This window comes from Mycteria americana, chromosome 1 (genome assembly GCF_035582795.1).
Source record: "Mycteria americana isolate JAX WOST 10 ecotype Jacksonville Zoo and Gardens chromosome 1, USCA_MyAme_1.0, whole genome shotgun sequence".
NCBI lineage: Eukaryota > Metazoa > Chordata > Aves > Ciconiiformes > Ciconiidae > Mycteria > Mycteria americana.
This window is the reverse complement of record NC_134365.1, coordinates 54,565,618-54,592,410: the sequence shown is the minus strand read 5'-3', so window position 1 is coordinate 54,592,410 and position 26,793 is coordinate 54,565,618. Positions and strand designations below refer to the sequence as shown.

General features: G+C 48.7%; 1 protein-coding gene across 2 annotated transcripts; it reads right to left on the bottom strand.

Moving 5' to 3' along the window:
- Positions 1-660: 660 nt before the first annotated feature.
- LOC142408133 (solute carrier family 23 member 1-like) lies at positions 661-24,173 on the bottom strand. 2 transcript variants are annotated; one of them, XM_075498227.1, is made up of 12 exons: positions 23,716-24,173; positions 20,008-20,157; positions 18,547-18,704; positions 14,640-14,799; positions 13,104-13,285; positions 9,539-9,659; positions 9,049-9,205; positions 8,596-8,849; positions 4,868-5,032; positions 4,389-4,497; positions 3,219-3,314; positions 661-2,044 (listed from the first exon to the last, which is right to left on the bottom strand). In XM_075498227.1, the coding sequence occupies exons 1-12, from the start codon at positions 23,767-23,769 to the stop codon at positions 1,776-1,778; spliced, it is 1,875 nt and encodes a 624-aa protein (XP_075354342.1). In that variant the 5' UTR covers positions 23,770-24,173; the 3' UTR covers positions 661-1,775. The 2 variants fall into 2 exon arrangements, with proteins under 2 accessions (XP_075354342.1, XP_075354351.1); XM_075498236.1 differs by lacking the exon at positions 18,547-18,704.
- Between the last annotated feature and the right edge of the window lie 2,620 nt (positions 24,174-26,793).

Genomic DNA, 26,793 nt, shown 5'->3' with positions numbered 1-26,793 from the left:
TTAATGGAGGCACTCCAACCTGCCCATAACAGCGAACTATTTATACCATAATGTGTCCTCCTTTAGGATCCCAGCGCTCACACAATTGATCTATTCAGGCTTCATTCACTCCCAAAGCAAAATAACCAATATATCCCTTACCAATAAAACAAGTCACATGCCACTACAGCTGCAGGACGGGACTAAAGAACAGGACTGTAATAGTCATGAGGAATAAAGGCTTTTCATTGAAAACCACCCAGGTTTTGTTCAGTCTTGAGATGAGAGAGCTAAGGGGGCATCTTATCGCAGCCTTCAGCTGTCCAATGGAGGGTACAGAGAAGACGGGGTCAGACTTTTCTCAGAAGGGAACAGTGACACAAGTGGCAACAGACACAAGGTGAAGCATTGGAAATTCCAGTTAAGACATGAGGGAAAATGCTTTTCACCGTGAGGGTGGTCAGAGACTGGAACAGGCTGCCCAAAGCAGCTATGGCTCTCCATCCGTAGCTCAACCGGACACAGTCCTCTGCACCCTGGTCTAACAGGACCAGCTCTGAGCAGGGGCTGGCCCAGATGACCTCCAAAGGTCCCTTTCAACTGAATTATTCTGTGATTCTTTGAATACTGCCTTCCACTCACTATGGCACTCACTCTGAGAAATATCATTACACTGTACATTTTATTTTTTTTTCCCAAAAAATATCTAAGTATAAATCTCAATGCAGGAAACACAAGCTTATGCTATGGCAAAAATCTTATTATACACCACCAGCAACCAGCACCACATGCAATCACATTATATATGGCCATATAGGTTAAGGCTGTTTCTGCTGATAATGGAAAGGAGCAAGAATCTGCAAACCATTTTCAGAGAAGTGGTTGTCACTGGACAATCACCACACCAGATGAAACAGGTATGGTGTGGGGTACACAGGACATAGCAGTAGCAGGGATGCATCAGATTGCGAGCAGAAGAGTTTTCTCCTTCATCTTTGATGATGATTCCTTCAGCTTTGTAGGGTTTGGTGCCCTGGGGAAGCTGGCTCCCCTGAGATTGCTCCCAGCACCCTAGGTGGGATTCATTTCAGTGAAGCTGGGTTCTTCTGTTAGGTCAAGAACCTAAGGAAGGTCTCTAGATTCCCTCTGTGGTCTAAGGTGGGAGAGGCATGTTCAGAAGACAATCCATCCCATTAACCTTAGATGCCTCTCTTACAACAACATTCATTTGACTGACTTTAAATTATGGAATATGGAATGAGATGAATCATGACCTAGAGGTGCCCACTCCTTCCCCTTGGCCAGAATGAGGTGTAAACCACAAGCCGAGAGGTGAGCGTTGCCATTACAGATCTTTAAAGTGGTGGGGATTAGCCTCAGCCCGAGGGATGCTGGAGAGTGGTACAGGGCTCACATCAGGGATGCCTTCTCCTGTGGCCCCTTGAGCAGCCAGGACAGGGGACAGGAAGAGCTCTGCTTCAGCTAAACAGCTGCTCCTTGGGGTCCCCAAGGCTCAATGCAAGGGAGGAAACAACATCTTTCCCAGGCATTTCTTGGGCTTTGGTGTTCCCCAAAGCGGGATTACGTTCCTCCTCCTAGAGGTGGGCAGGCAGGAGCAGAGAGGAGAAGAATGACTCCCTCAAGGTCACCAGTGGTGCAGGGGGCAGAGCTGGGAAGAGAAAGACATTACCATCCTGCTCCAGCCTCTGGAGCCAGCTCGTGTTCAAATGATGGGGGCTGCAGACACGCTTTTCAGATCTCTGCTTCTGAGATGAGTTCACCTGCAGGTCAGGTGCTTATATCCTTGTATCAGCACCTATTTCAGAGTCTTTTTCTGAGCTTGCTTTAACACTGCTTTCCTGTCCAGCAGCCTTCAGTTCATCCATTCTCTTGCCACCAGGTAGTCTTTTGGGGCAAGTGGGGAGATACCAAAACCAAGAGAAAGTGCAGTATTTGGTGCCTATGCCAAACGGAAGATCATAGACCTTGGAAACGAGCTGAGAGTTCTCCACCTCTCCCTTGTGGCTGTTCTTCCATGCCAGGAGCCCCCGCTCCTCCTGTGTTCCTGCAATAGCAAAAATAAGATCATTGTGTTTAAAACAGTGGGTGTTCTGCGCATAGGACTACCTTGTGTGCCTCACACCCACTTCTCAAATCCCAGCAGACCCAGCACAACATACAGATCCCTTGGACTTAAACCCTTCTAGCTCCAAAGCTCTTTACAAAAATTCACTAACGAGCTTCTAGACAATACCCGTCTTCCTGCAACAGCTTCCAGATAAGCAGTCTTCTCCACTGCTTTCCACAGGAATCAAGTATACCAACACAGGTTTTCACAAGCCATGGGGCATCCAAGACCTGTTCAAAGGTGGGGTCATACCGTGCTAGGAAAGCAAGGCTGGATGTTAACTGCCCAGATACTGCAGAGTGGGGGAATAAGGTTTAAGGTTTAGCTAGCAATTACTGGCCAGTCACAGGCATTTATCCTAGCCAAGGAATTGCCTGTAATTGTTGTAGCAGCTAAGTCCTTCTTGGGAAAGGGAGTGAGCACACCTGGAAATTCTGCCCGGAGGAGCTGAAGATCAAGGGCTACAAGAAAATTAATGAGCCAAAAGGAGATTGGCTTTCCAACAAACCTGAGACGGTAAAAGAATCTGGTTAACAGAGTGTCCTTCCCACTCTTTTTCTGTAGCAGAGAAGAGGGTTTCCTCTCCTATTCTTATGCCATCCCTTCCCAGGCTCAATGAAAATCAGAGGCTCTTTGCTGTCTGTGAGGGCCAGCTGCAGGTGCTATATCCTATCTTTGGTCACCAGCTTTTCCTACTGCTTTCCAGTGCTGTGGCACCAGTTCAGCCTCAGTTTTAGCAGCTCTCATAAGGAGCCATGCATTGGATCCTTCCACTTCTTCTAGTTGCCTTTCTCTCTGCTTTCAACCAGCAACATGGCTGTAGGCTGGCATTTTCCCTAAAAGACGTTTTTCCCAAATAAACCTTTCCCTCAGACTGGGTTGTTCCTGAAAAAATGTGTTAGTTTTTGGTAAGCTGCTGTTTTCCAACCAGAGACCATTTCAGTGATGTCTCCTGTTCCTCTCCCCTCTCTGGGAGTTCAGTCACATGGTGTTTCACGGTTGCTAGCACAACTCCTACCCATAGAGCAGTAGTCATGAAGACAAAAATACTGGGAAACAAAGCCTAGGGCAGGCACAAACTAGTAGCTTAGCTCATTTCAGCAAATCCTACCTGGAATGGTGTTATCGAGGATAAAACCCAGGAGTCCACCCACAAACATGCCAGTGGTGAGAAGCACCTGGATCACCTGGTCCAGCTGGATGATTCCTAGCAGAAAAACAAAGCTTTGGATAGTGGTGCAAAGAGACGCATGTTTGACTAGCAACATAGCCCGTGCCAAGAGGCTGTAAGCTGTATGCTTGTTTAGACAAGACTTGCAAATCCCAAAGCAGACCTTAAGATTTGGCAATGCAAGGGAGATTGATCTCACTGCCAATTTCAGACCTACAGTTTTATTCCGCATAATTATTCACTGACCCAGCTGCCGGTGGGCAGGAGATGACTCATAAGTACATTAAGAGCCTAATAACAGTGCAGACCACAGCACTGTCCCAGAAAAAGCCGCCTTCTGCTCCAAACATGTTCTGCACCTCCATGACATAACACCAAGCAGTTCCCTACAAAAGCACGAGCTTCAGTTCCCAAAGAAATATAGGTATATTTAGCATGGGATTTCACCACAAGTTAATCAGGTGTGATGTTTCTCTGTGAGGGATAATTGACATGAGCAAAATAGCCCAGTGATATAGAGCATCTGATAGACCACCTATAGAGTGTGTGATTTGTGGGCACAGCTCTTTCAACAGCCCACCCAGCATGCCATATATACCTTAAGAGAGGACACTACAGCCTTTGTGACAAATACATTAGTCACACGACATACAATGAAGGTGTAACTGTTGGAGGACTGGAAATGTCAATAAAGTAAACTTGATGGAATTTAGTAGAGGAGTCTGCTCTTGCGTTTTGGAAGCACTAAGTTTTACTGTGTATGAGCATGTAAGAAAGCCTCATTCATTGAGATCTTGATCAGGATTCAGCCCTGGAGTATTCTCCTGCCCAAAGCCCCATCCCAGGAATGTGTCCCAAGGAAGAGCTCTGCAGTCCTTAGCCTGACAGGAATCTGGTGAGATGCAGTCACCGATCAAGAGCAGAGATTTCCACACCAGAGCTGTGCATCAGAGCAAAGGGCAAGAACAGCCCTCCCAGAAAGAAACAGCCAACAGTCCAAGCACAGGTTTCAGGATTTTATCAGGAAACCCTGCATTTTAAACTATTTCTCTGGATCAGCCTTTGCTTCAGTTTTACGCTACAGAAAATGCTTCTGATGTCGTTTCATACCTGTTTCCAGCAGTGTGCTATTTTTGCTTGCCCAGTTGGGAACCGTGAGGCCAGCAAATACAGAAAATCCAAAGATAAAGATGTTTCTGGAGGAGTTCATATCTGTGTACTGCACAGAGAAATTGTATACGTTACATTTGGAATTACCCAAATCTGTGGATTACTGTTGTGTTCATGAGACATGCTTGGATGTCAACACTGCATGCAGGAGTGGACCTGGGCAGCAGCCCTGGTGCTGCTGGGGCATGAGTCATCCTGCTGCCCCCGGTGTCAGCAAGCCCTGCCCTGACCAGGGAGCCCTCTGCGATTTAACCAGGGAGACTTCTGGGTACGTGCCCTCATCTTCACCTGAGGAACTGCCAATGCAAATGTTTGCATTTGCTGCAGCATGCTTATATCTGACTCAGCCTGGTAAGAACCTGACTTGAAACCAAAGTCCCCTTCCCTAAGGGGTGAAACGGTGCTCGCACAGCTGTTACCTGCAAATTGGAAATCCCCACTGCTGTGATAACTCCGAACATCACAAGGAACATGCCTCCGATCACGGGGGTGGGTATGCTGGCAAGCATCGCCCCGACTTTCCCAAAGATGCCGCTCAGGAGCATGGCGCAGGCACCAGCAATGATCACCATTCGACTCCCTACCTGGGGCAAGAGGAAGAGGAGGCAGTCACGCACCGACTGACACAGAGAGGCAAGGGATGGCAGGCTTCAGTGCCAACCTGCCAGGCAGGGGTTGCACCTCAGGCCGAAACACTCAATGTTCAGTCGCAGGTTCGGATGCAGCCGCTGGTAAGCTGGGATGCTCGCGCTGCGGGGGAAGCATCTGTATTTGCAGACTAGTAAATATTTATCATGAAAGGCACTCTGAGAGCAATCACGGATCCATGCCTATTTACTTGATGTTAGCCTCTTCCCTATTGTTATCAGGACTTCAACAGTTTGCTGTTAAACAAAAAGCTTATTATTAAATTAAGAGCACAATAATCCCCACAGACAGATTTGATCTTGCTCCAGCCTAGAAATGTCTTGGCATACCCACAGGCTGGTGCTGCAACCACCCAGTCAATTCACTGGACAATCCTTCCACCAGGGTTTGGATTGCCATCTAAAAATGGCTTTCAAGTAGGTGTCCCACACTGATCCCTCCATCCTCTGGAGGCCAAGATTTGGGAGAGCAGAGCTGGCCAGGCTGGCTGCTTTGATCCCAGGCTCTGGGTTCTGATATATCCTTTCCACGGTCAACAAATGGCTAATAAGAAGCAGGGAAGTCTCTTGGTCTGCCCCATCTCTCATCACCCATCTAGCTTCAGCAAAACCTTTTTTTTTCTCTTTTTTTTTTCCGTAGGAAGAGGCAGGCTGGCCTTTTCTTGGTTGGGCACTACAACAAAGATGGGATGAAGCACCAGGCCATGCCTTTCATTCAGATCTGTTAGAGCACGTGAATAGGAAAGAAAAAGACTATCTGCCAAATAAAGGGATGAAAGAGACATTTACAGATTATGGAAACTAAAAAGAAAAGCACCAATATTTATTAGACTTTCAATTCAAGATACACCTTGCTGCACTAAAACTTGGACAGCTTAAAGAATCATGCTAAGATTTACAACATTCATGTCTTAGGCAGGGAAACTCTGTAATCCTCTGCAAACATTTTATAATTCAATTAAATAGTTTAATCCCTCCCTTTAAATATCTGAAGAATGTCATGTTTCCAGGAAGGGCTTTTTGTGAATGCTTTCAACAAAAATATTTCCAGTAACTAGTAGTGTCTCTTTTAAAGTATTTCTTAAACATGTCCCTTTAAAATATTTTAAGTCTTACTTGGTTGTGAAAGACAAATGAAAAAGATTTGGTGGGGAGTTTCAAAATAAAATAATGCATTGCCTTCAGGTGGGCTTTTTATATTCTTTGTTTTAAGACCTTGGGACACCATTACCATCAAAACTGTAATTTAATAAAAGCCAACAGATCTATTTGTTCCAGGATTAGAATGAAGCTTCAGATTCTTAATTTGCCAAAATGTCAAATTACCCAGTATATGGAGTTGGCCTAAAGGCAAATTACCTAATCCACTGATACCACAACTGTGAGCATATGCTGCTAAAGCCTCTAGTTTAGAGTTTGTTTCAATTATGTCAGGAAAACAAGAAAATCAGTTCTCTTTCTTAAGGTTGAAGAAACTACACAGTTCCCTGCTATCTATATGGTGACTCTGAGGTCTTTACCTCTCCTTAAAATCCTCCTCTTCTTGTCTTGGAAATGAGGGCTCAGTACTGGCATGCTGGGCTTGATCAAGCAGCTTAAACATAGGTGCCTGGTGCCATTTAAGATGTTGCATCTTGGCAGCTTCCGGCAGCTTCTCGTTTGCCTTATCTGACAGCTCCTGATGATATCCAAGATATCCAAAGATGTTTCAGGTGGTGCTGGACACCTCTGTTTAAGCAGAGGAAACAAGTCCCTTGCATTTCCATTTGTTATGGAAAAATGTGTTTCCCACGTAAAAAATGAAATTAAATCTGCCTTGTGCTCTCAGCATTCCCATCTATGCCAGACAGAGGCTTTACACTGATTTAAGGTTGACTGAGATGAGACGGTATTTTCTGCTCTCTTAAGTGTGAACAAGGTGACCAGAGGTGGGATCTAAGGGAAACATCTCTCCTGAATCAGCAGGGATGGCATGTTCACCTGAAGGACTTAGCTTACATGGGGAGAACATGTCCTATAACCTGATAATTATGAGTCTGGCACTTCTGCACTATGCTACATCCCACACATACAACGTATGCAGCAAACTACACGTCAGGAACGAACAGGCTCGGGTATACAGTCAGTATGCACAGATTTCATAGTGACAAGGTATACGGCGTGACAGGCTAAACTGGACTCCATGCAGACATCTAGACAGCCCTTGCTTCTGGAGCAGCCACCTCAGTCAAACACTAACGCTTCAGTCTGTGAAAAATGGTTATTGTGAGTGAATTTATAAAATTCATTTATAAAATCCAGTGAAATAAGCAATATTATAGAGTGGGAGCCATAAGTCAAATTCTGCATTTATTTACTGACTCACAGCTCTGCTGACATGACATTGCTTATTTGACAATGATTTAAAAATGTTCTCCAGTTGGCTGCTGGATGTACCTGTCCCATGGCTGTAAGGCTTAGTGAAAATCTATGATCTGATTGTCAAGTTTATCTCTGGAAATTTTTTTCCCTTATAAGAGCAATAAGATACTCAAGGGATTCACAAAAGTTTAAGAGAGATAAAAACATAAACCTTTGCCATCACATTTTAAAATCCCAAACAAATAGTCTACCTTTCACATGATTGCCATCCTTGGGTTATAAAAATTATGGAATTTGAAGCCCGATTAAATACTGGTTTTCCTTCCCTTCCCTTCCCTTCCCTTCCCTTCCCTTCCCTTCCCTTCCCTTCCCTTCCCTTCCCTTCCCTTCCCTTCCCTTCCCTTCCCTTCCCTTCCTTTCCTTTCCTTTCCTTTCCTTTCCTTTCCTTTCCTTTCCTTTCCTTTCCTTTCCTTTCCTTTCCTTTCCTTTCCTTTCCTTTCCTTTCCTTTCCTTTCCTTTCCTTTCCTTTCCTTTCCTTTCCTTTCCTTTCCTTTCCTTTCCTTTCCTTTCCTTTCCTTTTTTCTCTCCTCTCCTCTCCTCTCCTCTCCTCTCCTCTCCTCTCCTCTCCTCTCCTCTCCTCTCCTCTCCTCTCCTCTCCTCTCCTCTCCTCTCCTCTCCTCTCCTCTCCTCTCCTCTCCTCTCCTCTCCTTATAAATATATTTAGGAAGACAGGTAGGCAGACAGAGAGAGTGAGAGACAGACAGATCAGACAGACAGATAGTCATTGATACAGTCAAGTCCTCAGGAAGTTTCCAGGTTAGCTCAGAGGTAACATGCTCTCTTTAGTCTCACCTAAGCCAGGTGCTGTGAGTAGCAGCAGTGTGCGCTTGTCCCATATGCAGACTCTCAGCAGAGAAAGAGAGGGCCTGACCACCTCTGGCAGGTGATTCGTAGTGCTGCTGAGGTGGTCACCAATGTGCCAGGGCACATTTTTCCCGCGTGCCTTGCAGGAGGTGGGCTGAGATCACATCCCAGCTCCAGCACATACCCATGTGCACCGCTCCTTCGTACATACCGCCCCGGGGGAAACCTCCAGGAGGGCCAGGGCACCGCAGCCACCCTGCTGCAGCGAGGCTCACCTTGGTGATGCCCAGGGCCCCCACGTTCTCGCTGTACGATGTGGTGCCATTCCCCGTCCCCCAGGCCCCAGCCAGTAGGCAGCCGATGCCTTCCACCCCGATGCCGCGGCTGATGGCGTGCTTTGGCGGCGGCGGGGCCCCGGACAGGCGGGCGCAGGCATAGTAATCTCCCACGGACTCCAGCATGGAGGAAATCACTCCAGCTAAGATGCCAAATATCCCAGCCAGGCTGACGGTTGGCACTCCCCACTGGCCTGCAAGTAAAAAGCTCAGTTCAGGTCGGTGGGGCACATTTGCACTGAAATCTGTTGCAGGGTGGGGAGAACAGCAGGGATGCGTGTGGGTGTTTGCCTGATTTTTCGCATTTCATCTCCCCCTGGTAGCCATAAGCGGAGGTGCAAGCTGGAGCAGGTAGCAGCACAGAGGGATGGGGAAAGGTGGGGGCAGTGGTACCTGGGTAAGGCAGCCGAAACCAGGGAGCCTGGGACAAAACATCCCCACGGGTGTCCGTCCGGGCCAGGTGGCCGTAGGCAGTGGGGTCCGCAGGGAGGACGTCGGTCACCGTCAGCACATAGCAGAGCAGCCAGCTCAGGGAGAGCCCCAGCAGCACCTGCCCATCACATGCAGCAGTGGGGTCTGGTTAGGGCATGGCCGTGTTTCTGGCATGGTTGTTGGGGACAAAGTGTCTCCCTGCCTGACCCTTTCTCCTGCATGTGGGATGGAGGCAGAGGGATGGTAGGGAGTCCCGGTGGCCCTCCCTCCTTCCTTCCCTCCCCACATGCAGGGCCATGGGGACCTTCTGCCCCTGTGCCCACTCGCTGCACAGGCTGGGCTGGGAAGCACTAACTCAGCTGGACACGAGTGGAAAGAGCCCAGGCAGCCCGGGGTGGGTGAGGCCAGTCCCTCTGCCAGAACCACTGGGTCTCTGGGAACCCCAACGTACCGGGAAGATCTGGAAGAGGTAGACGGGGGAGAGATGGCACTTCTTGCCTCTCTGGTAAGACGGCAGCGGCACAGGGACATCTTTCAGGTACTGAGAGAACAGAACTATGAAAGAAATAGTCCTAGGAGGAGGGAAAAACAGACCATGAGACAAAGTGAGTGCTGAGCTGCCCACCTGTCCCCACATTAACTGATGAGCTGAGGACCCAGGACTCCAGCGGACCCCAAAACCCAGGCTCTCAGCACCAGAGGGTGGCTCCCCACTCCAGCAAGCCTGGAGTGGAACAAGCTTTCCATCACAGTCTACCGACAGCTCTGCTGCATTTGCAAATATTTTTTTTCCCCTTTTGTTTCAAAACCAACCCCCCAGATGGTGCATCACTGAGTATGACACAGTTGCCAGCGCTTAAAAATGACACTTGAGTAAAACAAAAACATGAGAGACGTGCAAGGTCCAGGCAGGCTATGTAGGAAACTGTTTCTGAAACTCTGTGTAATTCAGATATACTGGAAATACAGGATTTATTGGTTTCCTCATTTCAGGTTTAACTATGCTGCTCTGCAAGTGGCAAAAAGCTCCTACGTGGCACAGAGAAACGAAAGAGGATTCGATTTGGTTGTGCAAGTGCCTGTTTTGAAAGAAAAAAAACGCGGTGGGACTGTGGGGCTGCATGTAGTGCCCACAGAGCCCTCCCAGCCAGCCAAGAAGGGGAGAGCACAGCCCTCCCGTCTGCGAGGGCTGCATGGCGGAGGGGTCCTCCAAGGCAGGGGTGCTCATGTGTGCCCCTGGCAGCACCCAGGGCTCATTCTGGTGGAAGCAACCACGAGGCGCAGCTCCTCTCCCATCCCTCATATACGACACATCTCCCGTGAACAGCAGCACAGCTGGGTGCATACACAGCAAGCCCTGTCTGCCCCCAGTGTGTCTTTCCCCCAGAAAGGGCAACCAGATGAAGCTGGAGGCTGCAATATGTGGCAAGAGGGCAGGGACTGGACACCCCACCTTGACTGCTGACCTGGTAGAAGACCTTGGACATTTTCCTCCTATGTTAACCAGGCCTCTGAAGGGCTCCTCATTTTTTATAACAAATCTGAATTGTATCCATTGAATGAATTAATCTGGATAGGATTTGGGGAGAAATAGATTACATCAACTGAATTGCACTGACAGTATGGAAAACTGGTAGTTTTCCATGCGTGAAAAGGTGACAAGCTATAGGTGCAATATTCATGGGCAGGCAGAATACCAGCAGTGCAAAGGAAACACTAACCTCACCTCTCTGCAAAGACATGCCACAACATACTGCCAAAAGTTATCTATCAATAACGATTCAAAGCACTGAATGACTGGAGGCAGAAAGTCTGAGGACGAACTGGTTTCCATTCGTGGTTTCTAAAGCTACAGAGCCCAGACAGACTGCGTCAGTGTATATTTTGTGCATCTGCATTAACAAAGGTTCTCGGCAGCCTTATGAATCACTGCAGAGCCCTCGTCTATCTTGGGTAGGTGTCACTGCTTATTATTCAGGTTGCCTGACACATTCCATTAACAAATGCTATTTTCAGCTGCTTGCAATTCTGCCTAACTTCACCCGTTCAGGATGAAAATTTCCATGGAAAACGTCTGCCTCAGGCCAAATATTTCTGGGAAAATATATCCCAAACCTATTTCAAAGAGTGATGTTCAGGAAATAGACATAGTATATAGCCTGTGCTGAGAAGGTAATTTTTTCTTGAGCAGTAGCAGGGTCTGCTTATGACCTGGAGCAGAAATTTGAGATTTAGTAGAACTTGTTCTTTGGGGTGAGGGATATTGCTCTTTCTCACAAAATCTGCTCAACTGTGATCAGTCTGTAACAATAATCATCCATCCCAGGTCCCAAGCAGTCAGCAGAAACATCTCAGGCTTTAGCATTTGCAGCCCATACAGATTCTGAGCTTTCTGAGTACATCCCAGGCCTTGCCCAGTGATGCACCATCACCAGGGAGCAAGTGAGCATGCACTAGACCAGCTTCTTGAGGCAACAGCAGGTATCGCCCATCACGGGGGCTCTGGGATGTGGTGGGGCTGGACAGCAAGGCTGAGACCACATGGCTCATGTCTTCTGCCTTCTCCGTCACCCCTCTCCCCCTTTCCCTAATGGCACGCATGGAGCATGGAGGCAGCAAAAGAGGACACAAACTCAGACAGTTCAAAGCACAATGATCAGGTTGGGGCTAAGGTGTCTGAGTCATGGAAGAAAGGACTGGGATTAGCATGGGTAGAAGATGGTACAGAAATGAACACGACAGAAAGAGTGACCAGGGTTGAGAACAGGGACACTGGCTGGAGGGCTGGGACCCCATTAACGGAGCAGCACAGTTGGGCAAAGAGGTCAAGCAAGGGACTGAGGTTAGGAGCCACTGACTGGAGAAAGGAGGCAGAAAACAGAGATAGTCCAGACAAGGATATACATTTTGAAGGGAAAATTCAGACTGGCTAACCAAAGGGGCTAGGACAAATCATCAGAGCTGGAGAACAGGACAACAAGCCAGAGATGTGGTGGGAGAAACAATGGTGAAAGGAAAGCTGGGGGCAGGCAGGGCTTGGGGTCATATGGGGTGCTGGTGGAAGAAACCAGTTAAGTGAGGAACTAGAGGTGGAGAAGAGAAGTGGCTTTTGGGGCCTGGGAGGGCAGGTGCGGGGAGGAGAAGAGAACTGGAGAGAGGTGGACTGGAGCACGTCCCCACAACAGCACACTGCCTTCCTGGGGCTGCAGTCAAGCCTGGCCCCTGAGTCTCCAAAGGCAGTTCTGAAAGCACTAGCAAACTGATGGGAGCCCATATTGAGGATAACAACCTACTCCGGTTGCATGTTATCCTAAGCTGAAGTCTGCATTAGGGACCTGAAGGTGCCAAATCTGCAGGGCAACCATGCAGTGGCATTTCTACTTTTTGAATTCATTTCTGAAATACCAAGGAAATCCTGCTACCAAGCACACTCATATGCTCATGCACAAGGGCATGCACACAAATATCCCTGAAACAGCACTCGATACTGCAAAGCCATATGCACAGACATTTCCAGAGCCCCCCAGGCCCTCTGTGGAGAAAACAATTCCTCCTCGCTCCTCGTCATGCGAAACAATACGTAGAGCACCAGCTATTTTACCGCAAGGAATACCTAACTCTGAGTGCTCAACTTTGTCATTTCAGGAACATTTTTTTAACTTAAATAATGGGTGTATAAGACAGTGTGCATAGACAACTGTGACGGAGACTGTCCCAGGAGCCACACAGGAGAAAGACTTGTTTCTCTACTGACCTATGAACTTTGGATTTTCACAAAAATCAGACTTTTTAACTAATTTTTGTGTTTTGCTTTGTTGCTGAGGGCTCTAACCTCCTGGGGGGGGACGGGGACGACTATGCCACGCTGCTGTCTTGCACAAGCCTGCTGCATGTTAGTGCTTAACAAATAAACCTCGACCCCAGGGGAACCCTGCTACAGAACGTGACACTTGATTTCTTATTAGAGGTAGATGGTCTGTGTATGCTCAGCTTTCTCACTGGGAAGTGAGACTTACATGAATGCTATGCCCCAGTGCTGCCCAGCCTCATCCCCAGCCGAGTCAAAGAGAGGTAGCGCAACCAAGGTGATGGTAGGGGCAATTGTCAGGGGGCCGATGAACCTCATCAGAAATCCGATCAGGCCAGAAAATCCAACGAAGATTTGAAAGCAGGAGGCTACAATGATAGCTCCTTGCACCTGGAAAAATGGAGGAAGAGAGCAGATGAAAGGAGCTCCAGCTGTTGAGCCTCTTCTTCATAAGTCAGTGCAAAACCAGTGTGAGAGCCAAGCTCAGCCTCCAGTGACAGACCAGCATGGAGGCTTCCCACTGATTACAGCAAAGTCTGGCTGTGCATTACGTGTGGGAAAGGACCACCAAAGTACCAACACACCAACTCCGCCCTTGGCTGATGGATTTAGTCCTCACCAGGGCTAATTTTGTTCCAGAGACCCCCTCCTCCCTGGCCTGTTGGGCCACCCGAGCATGCATCAGCTTCCCTGCACTCTCTCTTCCTGCTCCCCAAAAATGCAGGGGAAAAGCTCTTGACCCGAAAACAGGAGCAGGGCCATGGTCTCCACCGATATCCCATCTGGGAAGGGCTTGGGGCATTTCAGCACACTGGTAGGGCAGGTGGGTCATTACAGCCTCTGTTTTTTTCTGAGTATCGGTTTTCCTCCAGGGACATATTTATCACCCTGAACTTTCCTGTGTTTGACAATCACTGCTAAGTAGCCAGCAATTACATCCTGAAATGTGGTTTGCTGCTCACGTCAGCTCCAGGCAGGGGACTCACGGGTGAGGCTGCTCTCTGCCTTCACAGATCTGGTGATAAACCCAGGCTGGGTCCTCTGCGGTGCTCAGCACCTTCCCTCCCCTGGCTCCAAAGGGAAGAGAAACACAGGGGCTGGGGTGAAGCACCCAGCCTGAAAGGAGAAGGCAGCGCTGCCCTTGTGGCAGATTTACGAGTGTCAGCAGGGAGGGCAGCCTGTGCTGCACAGCAAGTCCTTCGTAAGCTCATGCTTCCCGAGCGCTTTGCAAAGCACCCCAACATATGGATTGACAGAGGCAAATTTAGCCACCTACTCTGATAAGGCAATAGATGTAGGACAAGGCACTGAGATCCCTGACCTTTTCTCCTCTCTTTTGACTACCTAAGAATGCACTTTTCCTTAATATTTACAGTAAGCCCTGCCCTTGCATTTCTTTTTACTAGGTTTCCTGTGCTTAGACAGGGTCCCTTCCTTGGAAACATCTTCCCTCCCTTCCTTCCTCAAGGCTAACCGTGCTTCATGGAGAAAGGATCTGGCTGGACCAGTGGAGACTTTGCAGGGACCATAAATCACCTGAGGTCTGCATGTTCCCTGTTCAGCAGCAGTGAAGCATCTGCTTTCCTAATGGAGACTAGATGCTTAGGAAGCTGCAACAGGGTGAGGGCCAAGGTCCATTGAGGATGGTGGTTTCTCCAGCACTGATGGCCCTGCCGTGATCAGGTGCTTTTCTGAAAGCAAACAGCCCTGATACAGAGCAGGTGCCACGGAAAATGTAATATACCTCTCGTATCCGTGTCTGCCAGACTTCGATGAACTCTGGTGAAGATGCGTTCACCAGGGTAGCATTCTGTGTCCAGGCAGGGCACTTCCACTTGGGGAGAGACAGCATGGCCAAGGTTGGGGTCAGGAATGCAAAAGTGCCTCCTTGAATAATAGGCAACCTGGAAAGAGAGCAGAGGGAAAAGATGACGAGCAAGAATGCTAGAAACCCAGCCCCATAGGGGTGAGTTAAAGGAAAGCGAAATAAATTTAAAAATTGGTCTGTGCATGGCCTCTGGCAGTATCTTTTGAAATGTTCTGGCAGGTCTCCATCACTGACCACGGGTGGGCATTGCTGCCCATGGCACTCAAGAGCAACATACGCGGGGGGAAGAGCTCAGGTTTCAAACGCTGCCAATGGAGAGGGTCATCGGCGCTGGAGTAAAACTCTGCTACCCCGCATTAAGGAAGAAGTATTCCTAAGGTGTGACTAGACGACAGAGCTGCACAGAGTAAAACAACCAAAGGAAAAAGCTGGAGGAGGGAAGAAGACCAAGGAAGAAAGATGGCGAGACTCTGAAGAAAAGCTTAGCATCAACCTAGGCCCAAATCTTTCCACTATCCGGTTGCTTCCTCTGTCCCCTTCAGGTGCCTCAATTTTCTTCACAACCTGCTCATGAACACAAGGACACGCACTGGCTACTCCCCACCTCACAACCATCCTCAGACTGAGGGCAGTGGAAAATGTGACTTGGCTTTTAGTACAGTTTTTTAAAGCTAATGACTCTGCCCTGTTTCCACCGACACTGGAAAGGAGACCTGCATGGACGGGTCTGAGCGCACTGACTGGGTGAGACCTTGGCTCTCCCCCCACGCCGTGCGTTGGCTTAGGGTAACTCCCTCTGGAAACACCTCAGGCTAGCAAAGGGCTCGCACCTCCAGAGGCGCTCAGCACTGGCTTCATACAGAGCTTTGTACAGCGGAGCCGGTGCTCCTGTGAGCTATGCCAGCCTCTTCTCCTTCCACGCAGGGAGAAATGGAGACAGAGAAGCTTAATGCCAGGCATTAAGCCCCCGTTGCAGTGCAAGTTGTTTTGGCCGGTCCTCTAGTGTGCTTGAAAAACCCAAAGCTGCCCGAGGGTGCAGGCTGGCACAGCAGCTGGGAACAAGCTGAGGGAACCCTCCGAGGTGCCTCGGCTTCCTCTGTTTAGAAATCGCCCCTGGGAGCAGCCCCCAAAGCGACCTCTCCTTGCGCCAGGAGCTCTCATGGCACCTGCTCAGAAAAACAGCAGGGCAGCGAGCCGGGTGAGGGCTTCGGCAGGGCACGGATTTCCCTGAACCAGAGGCGTTTCCGCCATTCTCTGGAACGCGCTGGAAAATAAGAGATGGCATAGCTGTAACAGCACCACGTCTCCGTCACTTAAAACCAGTATTTATACCACTGCAATTACTCATGCCATGCGCAACCGAAGCTCTGTCGGTGCTTTGCCAGTAAGTTATATTTGAATATCAGTCATCCGTGGAATCACTTATTTACAGCATTCGGCCAAACACGTTGCAGCCTTCAAAGGATTTTGCTGGGCAAGGCAAAAAACAAACAAAAAGAAACAGAAAAGGCCCAGTGCCACCACTGTTGAATTAACAATAGATTTATAGCTCCTGCTGCGTTGGCCCGCAAGCTATTTCACAGCCGGTGCTGGCATGGGTGGGCTCAGAGCAAACTGGAGTGCCAAGGCGATGCGTACAGGGCATGCTGAGCTCTTTCCAGGGAAAGCTGCAGGTTTAGAGAAGGAAAAGTTATGCTCTGATCATCACTACATGATGTCCAAGCATCTGCTAAGGGGGGCTCACCATAATGGCAAGTGACCTGTGTCTCCCCTCAGGAGCCTCTGGGACAGTCTGTCCAGTGACCATCTGGGACCTGCCACCGCTTCTTCATGCTGTGTAACACAAACGAGCTGCAGGTTGCAGTGGGTCAGGCTTTTCCCTTGGCTACTGCTTCTGGAGGGCTGCTCCCACACCGCGCTCGCTCTTGGTGGGAACCTCCCCATCTCCGTGGCCAGTTCCCATCTGTTCGTTCATGTGCCAACGTTGTCTTTTAGCCGAAATGGTTTCTCCCTGCCTGATCCGCCCCATTTCTCTCCCACACTAGTGGCAGGCTGCAGCCGTACCCCTCTGAGCCGCTGCTTTGCCAGGCTAACCAGGCCAGCCTCTGTAGGAGGAACAGTCTCCCTTCCCTGTGCCACATTAACAGATTGTCTCCATACCTCTTCTCCTCTGAATTAGTCTTAAATATGGACACTGGGAACTGTGCAGAGTGCTTAGCTGAGGACTCCTCAGGGCCTCGGAGAGTGCCATGGATGTTTTCCAGGAAAAACCTTCCTCTCCAACTCGTTATTTACCATTTTTCTGGCTGTCTTTTGGGGACTCATAGTTGTCAACTACTACAGCATTTGAGAAAACAGTAAAAGGAGAAAAAATAATCTGCTTCCAACTGTCTCCTCAGGCTTGGTTTGCCTCTGGCCACACCGCAGGCTGAGTCCCACCTTTCCGGCAGGAATGTCCTCACGCATTATAGTTGGGGCCAGCAACAAGGCAACTGCATCATCAGCACAGCAAAAGCCATTCAAGCTTATCCTACGGGAACAACTCCTTACCACTTAATTTGATCTGTTGTTCCTCATTTAGCTATTCAGCCACGGGAGAGGCTCCCTGCTACTCTTTCATCCTCGGCTAACAGCAAGGAGGGGACGTCACAGCTCTTGGGTATTCACCGAGGCATTTGGGGGGTGCCTGGGAGGACTCCAGCCTGAATCGCACCAGCAGCCACAGCCACAGTCGTGCATCCCAGCCTGAATTTAACCAAACTGAGAAGAACCAGATTCTCTCTTTTTTTGTGGCCAGGGTGTCCCCCCTCCTCCACTAATCCTGTAGCAATGTAGGAGAAGGGAGCACCCTCCGGGGAGAGGTTTGCCTACAGCCACTTCTTAAGGCAGACAGAGATGGAAAAGTTACACTGGGGAAAGAAACAGGAGGAGTAAAAATATTTTGTGGAGCTGGCAGTTGACCCGTGATTTGATGGTAGAAGAGTTTTAACCAGGTCCCTCAGATTTGGAAGCCAAAGAATGTGTGATTTTTGCCTTTGAAACAAGAAACATGGGTTCCCACCATATTGGAGAAAAAAACAGTCTGTGGAAAGAGAGAGGCAGCCCAGAGTTATGACAAGGGGAATAAAAGAAATTTTGGAAGGCCAGCAAAGATACAGGGTCTTCGTGGCAAGGGGGAGTGCTTGCAGTCTCTTGCAGTACTCTTACTAAGTACTTCATTTTCTGGGTAGTGAATGGAAACTGCACGCTTGTCTCCTCACCACCAGCTCTTCAACAGCTCAGCAGCAAAGGATTTACCTTGGTTACATTCAGATTGTGCCACGAATCCCTGAGCATGGGAAGTGGTACTGCTTCACGGGATATGCTGCAGAGCTCCTCCTTGAGTCCCTAAGGGGTGGCAGATGGGCTCCGATTTCTCCCAGTTATCCCCTGCCCCAGAGTTTCCTACAGGCTCTGTGCTCCCTTGATCCTGGGCCCAAATCAGAAGGGTCCTGCCTCAGCTGGAGGATCGCTGGGGTAAGGAGCAAGCAGATACTGCTTACTGCATGTTTCAGTGCTTTATTATTTTGTAGGACAGATTCCTTACAAGCCCAAACAAACGTGCATCAAGTACCAGGAGATGCAAAAGTAAGAACATCGCGGTAGCCCTGCAAAGTTATCACCTACAGTGATTTCAGGATGCTTTGGCATGTGCCCTGATTGCCGAAGGGTAGCAAATGACCCTAACTGAGAGATAACTCTACAGCAGACTGGTGGCCGAGCATGTAGTAACTGCATCTACAAACTGTTTTGTCATGTGTCCCATTTCTTGCATTTGGCCTACCTGACTCCAAAGAGGACTTGCAGCAGGGTGCAAATCCCTGAGACAAAGAAGATGGTGCTGATCAGGTGGCTCTGGGTGAGAAGGTCGTGCTGGAGGCAAAGCTCTTTGGAGAGGATCAGCGGGATGGCTACGAGACCTCCCATGGCTGTCAGGAAATGCTAGGAGCCACAGAGAAAGACTGGGTGAAGAAGGACACAGAACTGCCTGTATATTATTACCGTGTTGTTGAGGAAAATCTAAAAGTAACTCACAGATTTGTGTCTGGGCGGGACTAGTATTACCCATTCTCTTTTTTGGCAGCTTTAATGCTCTGTTAGGGGCTGTTCCAAAGCACCTACAAGAACTGCAATGCACCCCCACAAACTTCTCCTGCTTTCCATGCCCAAAGGCCTTTTGTAGTGCTCTGGACTCCCCAGACCACTGTCAGACACAACCAGTTTATCCCCAGCACCTGCAGACAAAGCGGTCGGGGCTACTCTTCCAGGAAGGTGGGGACATCCCAAGGTGGGGGGAGAGAGCAGTGAGGCAAAGTGAGTGCCAATGTTTCAGTCCATCTCATTTGCACCACAAAGGATAACATAAAAAGTTGGCAAATTAGAGCTACCCATTCGCTTTTCTCACACAGTGCAATTATGGATAACCATAAAAAGTGCATGCCAAAGAATGGAAAAATCAGGCATTGCATTTTTCAGAAGAGTCACAGACATATTTCTACAATGACCTTCAGCTACTTACTAAATGTGAAAATAATTTTTCAAACTTATTTTTGCTTTAAATATTAACTTTAGTTGTTAGTTCGCACCTCAGAGCACAGGACTGCAGTGGTGGAACTGGTGGCACTCAGAAACTCACTGTGCTCATTAGAGGCAGGTTTTATTAAAATTATGATGCAGATGTGTTCAGAAAACCTTGGTTTAGTACACTCTAAATTTGAGATGACCATTTAAGGAAAGAAAGTACAAAATGCCCACCACGCTCCAAGCACAGTCCACCATTACCTTAATCACTCTGAGATCTTTCTTCCCTGAGGCTCCATACCCAGCGTGGCATTGGCGGCATTGGGTCATTTAACACGCCTGGGCACGGACTCTAGCCAAAGCAGCGCTGGCCCTTCTGCTTAGTTTTTATTGCCGCGGGAAGGCAGAAGTTCAGAAGCCCTTAGACATTTGGCTACCTTCAGCCGAGGTATCTGACCTGTTCTTGTTAACTATTTGGCCCCAGCCCCAGGGACTCTGCCTTCCCATTTGCGCTTCAAGGGGCACGGTGTAGCTGTGGGTACAAAGATAACAGTCGGTGCTCAGGAGGCAGTGGGAAGGACTTGAGTTGACATCCAGCCCTACAGCTCCATTCATGCCCAGTGAAGGTGAAGCACTGCCAAATTCAGCTTTCACCCCCATTAACTGGCTGAACGACCATTAAACTTCCACCCACCCCCAGCTTCCACCTGCTCCCCCATCGCACCTGAATGCCCAGCAGGATGCACAGGTACCAGGGGGGCACGTCTGTGACGGTGTAGGCAAGCTTGCTGCCGCTGTGCCCCATGCCCCCGCCTTCCTCTGGGCCCCGGGCAGCATGATCCAGTGAGGAGCAGTAGTGGCTCCCATCTTCACCCTGGCAAACAGGAGAGACCCTTCGTTAGCCACAGCCCGGCCCCGCAGGCACCCAGCAGCTGCCTCTCTTGCAGCTGCGCTCCACGTCTTGCAGGAACACTTCATATGTAGCTTTCAAAAAGGGCAGGATAAAAAAGAAGAACAAGTGGGGGAAATTAAAACAGAGGTAAAAACACCTATGGAAAATTTTTATATGCACGCGTGTGTCTAGACCAGAAGAAACATTAGAGGGTGTCTCAGCCTCAAAGGGACATCTGGACAAAGTGTGTTAGTATCATTAATATCTAGCGAAGGATGGGGAAACTGCAACCAGAAGCAAGAAAGAGTGTGCAGTGGGTTAATCGGTGAAAGCTGCACTGTCCCCTGGTCTCTGTCCCTCCTGGCTGTCCCACCCAAACAGCGCTTTTGCTAAAGTATGCTAAAACAACTTGTCCACCGCTAATTACAGAGTAGAAGCATGTTTTGTATTTCATTTTCTTAAGCCTTCTCTTTCCAGTCTCCTTACACTCACCCTTACAAATGTTCTGCCTCGATAAACACACCTCCCCTTTGTCTTACTAGAAAACCTCGCTCCTACGGAGGAACGGGGTGAAACACAGGGACACCAGCAGATGGGGAGTCCCGGCGTGCGTTTCAAAGGAGCCGACTCAAAGCAGGGCTACTGGGGTGCTGCCCCAGCTCGGCACCTGCCGTGGGGAACGGCACCGGAGGGATGCCCCAGGGTGGGGGCAGCACCAGGGACCGGGAAACAGCCTGGGGACCCGGGCCCTCAGGGAGGTGGCGGGGTCCAAAATAGCTCCCCAGGAAGGCTTGGATCCCCTCCCAGGCAGCCAGAAGCCCCAGGGCTCCCCAGGGAGCTGTACACCTTTCAGAGTTTATTTATACAAAGATGCTTTTTGCCAAGGAAAGCAAAATATTGCTGTGCTTCAGTTGCCAGGGTTTTTAAGCTAAGTAAATGCCCCTGGTTTTCCGCTCCTCCTTCCAACCCACCCTGACCCCTGAGCACGCACACACACACACACACACTGCGTGGGCACACAGACCCCCCATGTGCGTGCACACACACATACACACAGACGTGCACATCCCACCTGTGCGTACACACACCCCCCTGCACACACACGCATGTGGTAGAGGGAGGCTGCCTGGGAAGCCACAACATTTTGAGCCAAATGCAAAAGCTAATTAAGATCCCAAACCATTTGTTTCATCAACCCTTCCACACAGGCAGAGAATCCTCGGCATGCCAGCAGCAGAGGACTTTTCTGGGGTGGGATGCCTTGCTCGGTCAGGCAGGGACAGGAACCTGCTGTCAGAAGAAGCTCAACCAGTTTGTCGGCACCAATCTTTTTTTTGTTTTTATCCTCCAAGTCCTGCTGGAACCTGAAGACACCGAAATGCCCAGCAAAGTGAGGTGGCTGCAGTAACGCTCATAGCCTAGCTACCGATGGAGGCAAACGGGTAATCCTGCGGTCAGGGAATAGGGATGTCAAATTTATGTTACCTTCAGTTGTAAATTTTGCAGGTGTGGTAGATGAGTCCTGAAGGACTTCATCATTTGCCTGAAACCTCCAGGTTTCCATTCTCATGGCTGAGTCTCCAAAGTCCTATTTTAGATCACACTGTTGAAAATGTGCGATGTAATACCTTTTAAACGCAGTGTATTTATCCAGCATAGGCAGGCTGGGAGCATTACAGGTATTTCAGAATAGATCGGTGAAGGCAGAGTTAATTCAAATGGAGCTCAGGCATGAACTTCAAGAGCAAAAGGCATTCCTAAATAACTGCCTGTGGAGACATTTTCATTTCAGAATAAGAGAGCCTGAGCCATGGATTAACAAATGTACAGCAAGGTACTTAAGACTGCCCATGCATGGAGTTATTTGGGGACAGCTACTCCTGAATAACACCAGGGGCAGATGAATCCTAAGCTAGGCAGACAGCAGTAAGCTCCTTGCCTTGCATTGCAACTTTTCCCATGTTAACCAGGAGGCATATTCCAGCCAGGCAGAGCCTGTGCCAGCAACAGCCGCACATGACCATCACATGAACGCCTGACTCTCCCCAGGAGCCGGAGGGGAGCGAGCAGGGCTCAGCGGGAGAAGGATGCAGTGGAGATAACAGGACAAGACAGCACGAGAGGTAACGGGCTCAAGTTGAAACACAGGAGGTCCCGTCTGAACACCAGGAAACACTTTTTCACTGTGAGGGTGACCGAGCACTGCACAGGTTGCCCAGGGAGGCTGTAGAATCTCCATCCTTAGAGATATTTAAAAACTGTCTAGTCCTGGGCAACTGGCTCTAGGTGACCCTGCTGGAGCAGGGGGGTGGGTAAGTTGACCTCCAGAGGTCCCTTCCAACCTCAGCCAGTCTGCGATGCTGAGATGCTGGCAGGAGGACAAGGCAGGAGCAGTCTGGAGAGGGAATGGGGAACCACTGCTGGTGGTTCGCAGCCCAGCTTCTCCACAAACACAGGGGACCAGGATGCCCTCCGTGTACCTCAGGCTCCAGGCACAGCATCACGGCCCTCAACAGCATCTTAAGTCAGTGCATCAGGCGGTCAGAAACTGAGCTCTGTCTTCTACCTTCTTTGGGGCGATTCAAACCAGAGGAAATCACAAGCCTGAGCTGCATTATGGCAGAACAGGTAGAAACAGAAACCATTAACAACAGCAAAAGAAAACTTCTGCATTGCTCTGAGTACCTCCCTGAGGCTCTGCCTGCAGCCGGCACAGCACCCCCACTGCTCACAGCCAGCTCACCAAGAGTTATCTGAGAAATGGGAGACCTGGACACCAGGAGGTCAGATGCCTCCTCCGAGGTCCCCCATGCGGGTGGTCTGTACCAGGGTACAAAGACGGTGTCAGGACCCCACTCTCACATCTGCTGTCAGAACATAAGTAGCTCTTCTGGTTTCTAATGGAGGTGACCCCTGCCGTGAGATGGGAAGGGGGCTGCGGTGCCCCAGGCCCTTGCCCTATGGCTGTTAGAGCCCGCAGCATTTCCAGTGTACTGCACACCCCTGAACTGACATATCATTTACAGCTTTTACTGTAACCCTACAGGGTGCTCTCCCCTGCTGACTCTCAAATCCCTTTTCCCCCGACCTCTCTGCTGATTCACCCCACTAGAAATAGATCCAGAAGACAGAGAAACACACTCTTCACTAGGCTAAATTTCTATTGCAATTTTACTAATTAATACATAAAATGCTCTACCTAGGGACACAGCCACAAGGAGCCACGAGCTTGCTTGCTTTTCAGTACAGATACACTTGCGCTGCCATTCAGCTATGCTATCATTTTAGAAATAATGGAGAGAAAAGAAGTGAAAAAGGTGCCAGAGAGGAGAAAGTATGCTGAGTCTGCAGCAGCAGCAGCAGGCTGTAGTGAGGAAATCATTCCTTGGATTCCTGTCGATAAAGGAGCCGAGACAGACATTTACCACGCACCAGCATCCTTGCAGCCAGTCCAAGCCCCCTGGCTTTCCCTTTCTCCTCCTTTTGCAGGTCTTGCACCCGTTTATGCAAGCATTACCCTTCAGAGAAGAGCAGACTCACCACGAAGCTGGGGTTATCTAGCCCGTTGAGCTCTTTGTCTGAGGAGAGGGTCATGCCTTCCACTTTCCTTCACCGACTGCCTTGAAAAAGAAAGACCAGTAAGAAGAGGAAAGCCTCCCAAATTGCCACTTGTCCCAGCCAACACAGCCCTAAAGAAACGGGGTGAGCAGATGCAGAAGCTGGACTTCGGGAGTCAACCAGCGCTCAGTCCTAGCTATTCATGTGAGCTGTATCGCAGAAGCATTTCCTTTCCCTTGGCTTATATAAGTGACTCCTTTTCTCCAGCTGATTAGAGGACCGGCATTCAAACCAAACTGGAAAGCAGCCCTTCCCTGGACTGAATGAATCAGTAAGTGATGGCAGAAAAAACTTCCTCCGTAGGTAAGGATGCAGGGGGGTATCAGAGAGGTGAGACATTTCCCTGTTTTCCTGGCACAGCCTTGAAACTTGTTGCTTCATTATTGATTCAACAGCAACTTGCATTTTCCGTGTGGGTTGGGCCTGTCTGAAGAGCTTTGTGCTGATCTTTAGAAAATTCAAATTCTAGATGGTTTCACTTATTCCACATGTAAACTGCTGTGTATTTTGGCTTAGGTACAAATGCTGTCAACTTGTGTGATAATCCTATTACAACATGAAAAGAATGAGGATTTTACTGGGAACCTATTTAAGGCAGCAGCCAATAATCAAGTCATCAGAACATGACACCAGGGAGGTATAAAAGACATAAGGTTGAAAAAGGACTACTTCAGGCCATCTGATTATCTCCATTCAGCTAAGGATCCTAGCTTAGATGGCCCAAAGCACAGTCACCCTTCTCTTAATAAGTAGCAAACAGTGTTAATGCTCCATCAAGCCATTCCAGCCACCCCACCCCAACCGTCCTCAGATTAAATATCTATTTAATTTAATGGCTTCCCCAGGCAGTAAACTTCCCAGACCAGCTGCAGAGAGCTCCTGCGGAGAGGGACATGCAATCACCTACACACAGTGACCACACATTGGGAACATCTCCTGGTTTCCACGCAGGAAGCAGCGTAACAGAAATAAACTCTGGTCCTTATTTCTCCTGTAGAGCTTTGGTATTCTCAGACCTTCTCTTCAGATCAGGACTGCGTTACAGTGCAAGACAACCCTGCCCTAAACACCATCAGTGAAGCTATGAGCTGCCGGACAGCCAAATCCTACGGCATCAAAATCACCAGATGTTCACGGCTTTGCCAGATCTCCTCTCTGAACTCCCGTTATATAGGGATCTCCCTGTATTTTTACTGCAGGAGGTGCATTTCCAGCCCCACGGATCTTGGCATGAGACCACTTTTTTCTGCAAGCTCTAAACAAGAACTCTTTCCCTGGTCAAACTATCCTGGACACTTTCTCCCTCAATTTTACCAATTCCCAGTGCAGGCGGAGCAGCACAAAACCCCCCTGTTGTACAGACTTACTCATCTCTCGTTATCCAGTGCACTGTATGGTTGCCGTTCATTGCGTATTTACCGTTTCATTGTATATATCAGCAGTGTCTATTAAGCAATACCAGTGAGGATGCACCATTGCAAGACTCTCAGAAAAGGAGCATTGGATTTTTCCATTCCTCTTTTGAAGGTACATTCCTGCTTGCATTTTTTGATGGTTACAGTGCAGTTCTCCGAGCAGCCATCTAAATCTGTCCATTCTGATATCCTCCATTAACCCTACTCCACTCCATGAATTAGCCACTCTCTGTGCCTCACAATGTCTCTCATTGTGATTTTTTTTGCCAAGCTACAGCACAATATTCCTCTGGGGCTAGTCTGTCTTCCCAGTAGACTTTTATGAGACCTCCCATCAAAAAAGTCCTCCACCTCTTAACTTCAGCCCAGCACCCGTTCAGTGACTCCTCGTTCCTGCCATAACTTTGTTTTCAAATGAGACCTAGGCATTCAGTAATCAGGGTTGCTTCTTCCCTTTGGTTGTATAAACTTGTCTAACAACCCAAAGGCGCAGGTGCATAACAATGCCTGTGTCATCTAGAATAGCATGTGAAACTGCCAACGCAAAGAGTATTAAGTGAACAGGAAGAGAAGAACAAATAATAATAATAAAAAAAATCAGTAACAACAACAACAACCCCTTTTCTCAAAAAAGCTAGGCAGAAAACAATTTCACCATTCTGGGAAACTCTGATGTGCCAAAAATGCACTTTAGGAGTACTGAGAGACTGCAGGTTTTCATTAAAAATGCAGGAAATAAGTCCTACCTAGCCAAAAGCCTGGACATCAGAGTAGACCTGTCAGGAATGAAGAGTTTAACAGTACCAGCCTCTAGCCAACAAAAGGTTAATGCCATAATCTGGAATCTAGAAGAAGGTTACGAAATAGCACAATGTACATGTTAAAGTAGAAATATATGGAGTTCATGTGAAGTGCCCCAGCCTGGAATATCCTGCCCTTGGAAATAAGCAAAGCATGTAGGAAGTCTCTGTGTGCATGCAAATGTCTGTGTACATCATATGTGTATGTACGCATATATTTGTGTATATATAACAGGATTAGCAATACATTAGTAAATTGTGAGGTTTTTCACAGCAAGGAATTACTCAATTACCAAAGATGCATGCTTAACTGGTAATGCTGTCACTTAATAGCAACCTAATCAATTGTATGAATGGCTTCTAGGAATAAATGGGCAGGCATCCACCTGTTCAACTCATTCATGATGTGTTAGGAATGAAAACAAAAGAAAATATAATAAGGATTCCCTTTAGACTTCTGTGTCTGCCATATCTCCTGCTATCAGTCAAGCTACCTGGCCAGCTGCTCATGTCAGTAAAGGCGGTCTCGGTTTATGCCCCTGGGGGCAGAAGCAGCCAACTGACTGTCAAAAGCAACTAATCAAGGAAAAGCTTGGAGAATTGGGAGACTCAGCTCAAATCTTCAGTCTCGACCCCAAGCCTCCTGTACCCACAAGAAGAGCCTGGACCATCTGTATCCTGACTCTCCTGACAGGGTCATTTTCTCTCTTGCGCTACATTTCTCCCTGAAACTCAAAGTCTTTCCCAGGGCATGTTTCATAATGGGTCGACTTATAATGCCACCT

Excerpts from the sequence above, each read along its gene's own strand:
- LOC142408133 (XM_075498227.1), bottom strand. The coding sequence starts at position 23,769 with ATGACCCTCTCCTCAGACAAAGAGCTCAACGGGCTAGATAACCCCAGC. Across the intron at positions 4,498-4,867 it reads TGGGGATTTCCAATTTGCAG|TACACAGATATGAACTCCTC; the intron begins GTAACAGCTGTG and ends TTCTCTGTGCAG. Across the intron at positions 2,045-3,218 it reads CCTCGATAACACCATTCCAG|GAACACAGGAGGAGCGGGGG; the intron begins GTAGGATTTGCT and ends TTGCTATTGCAG.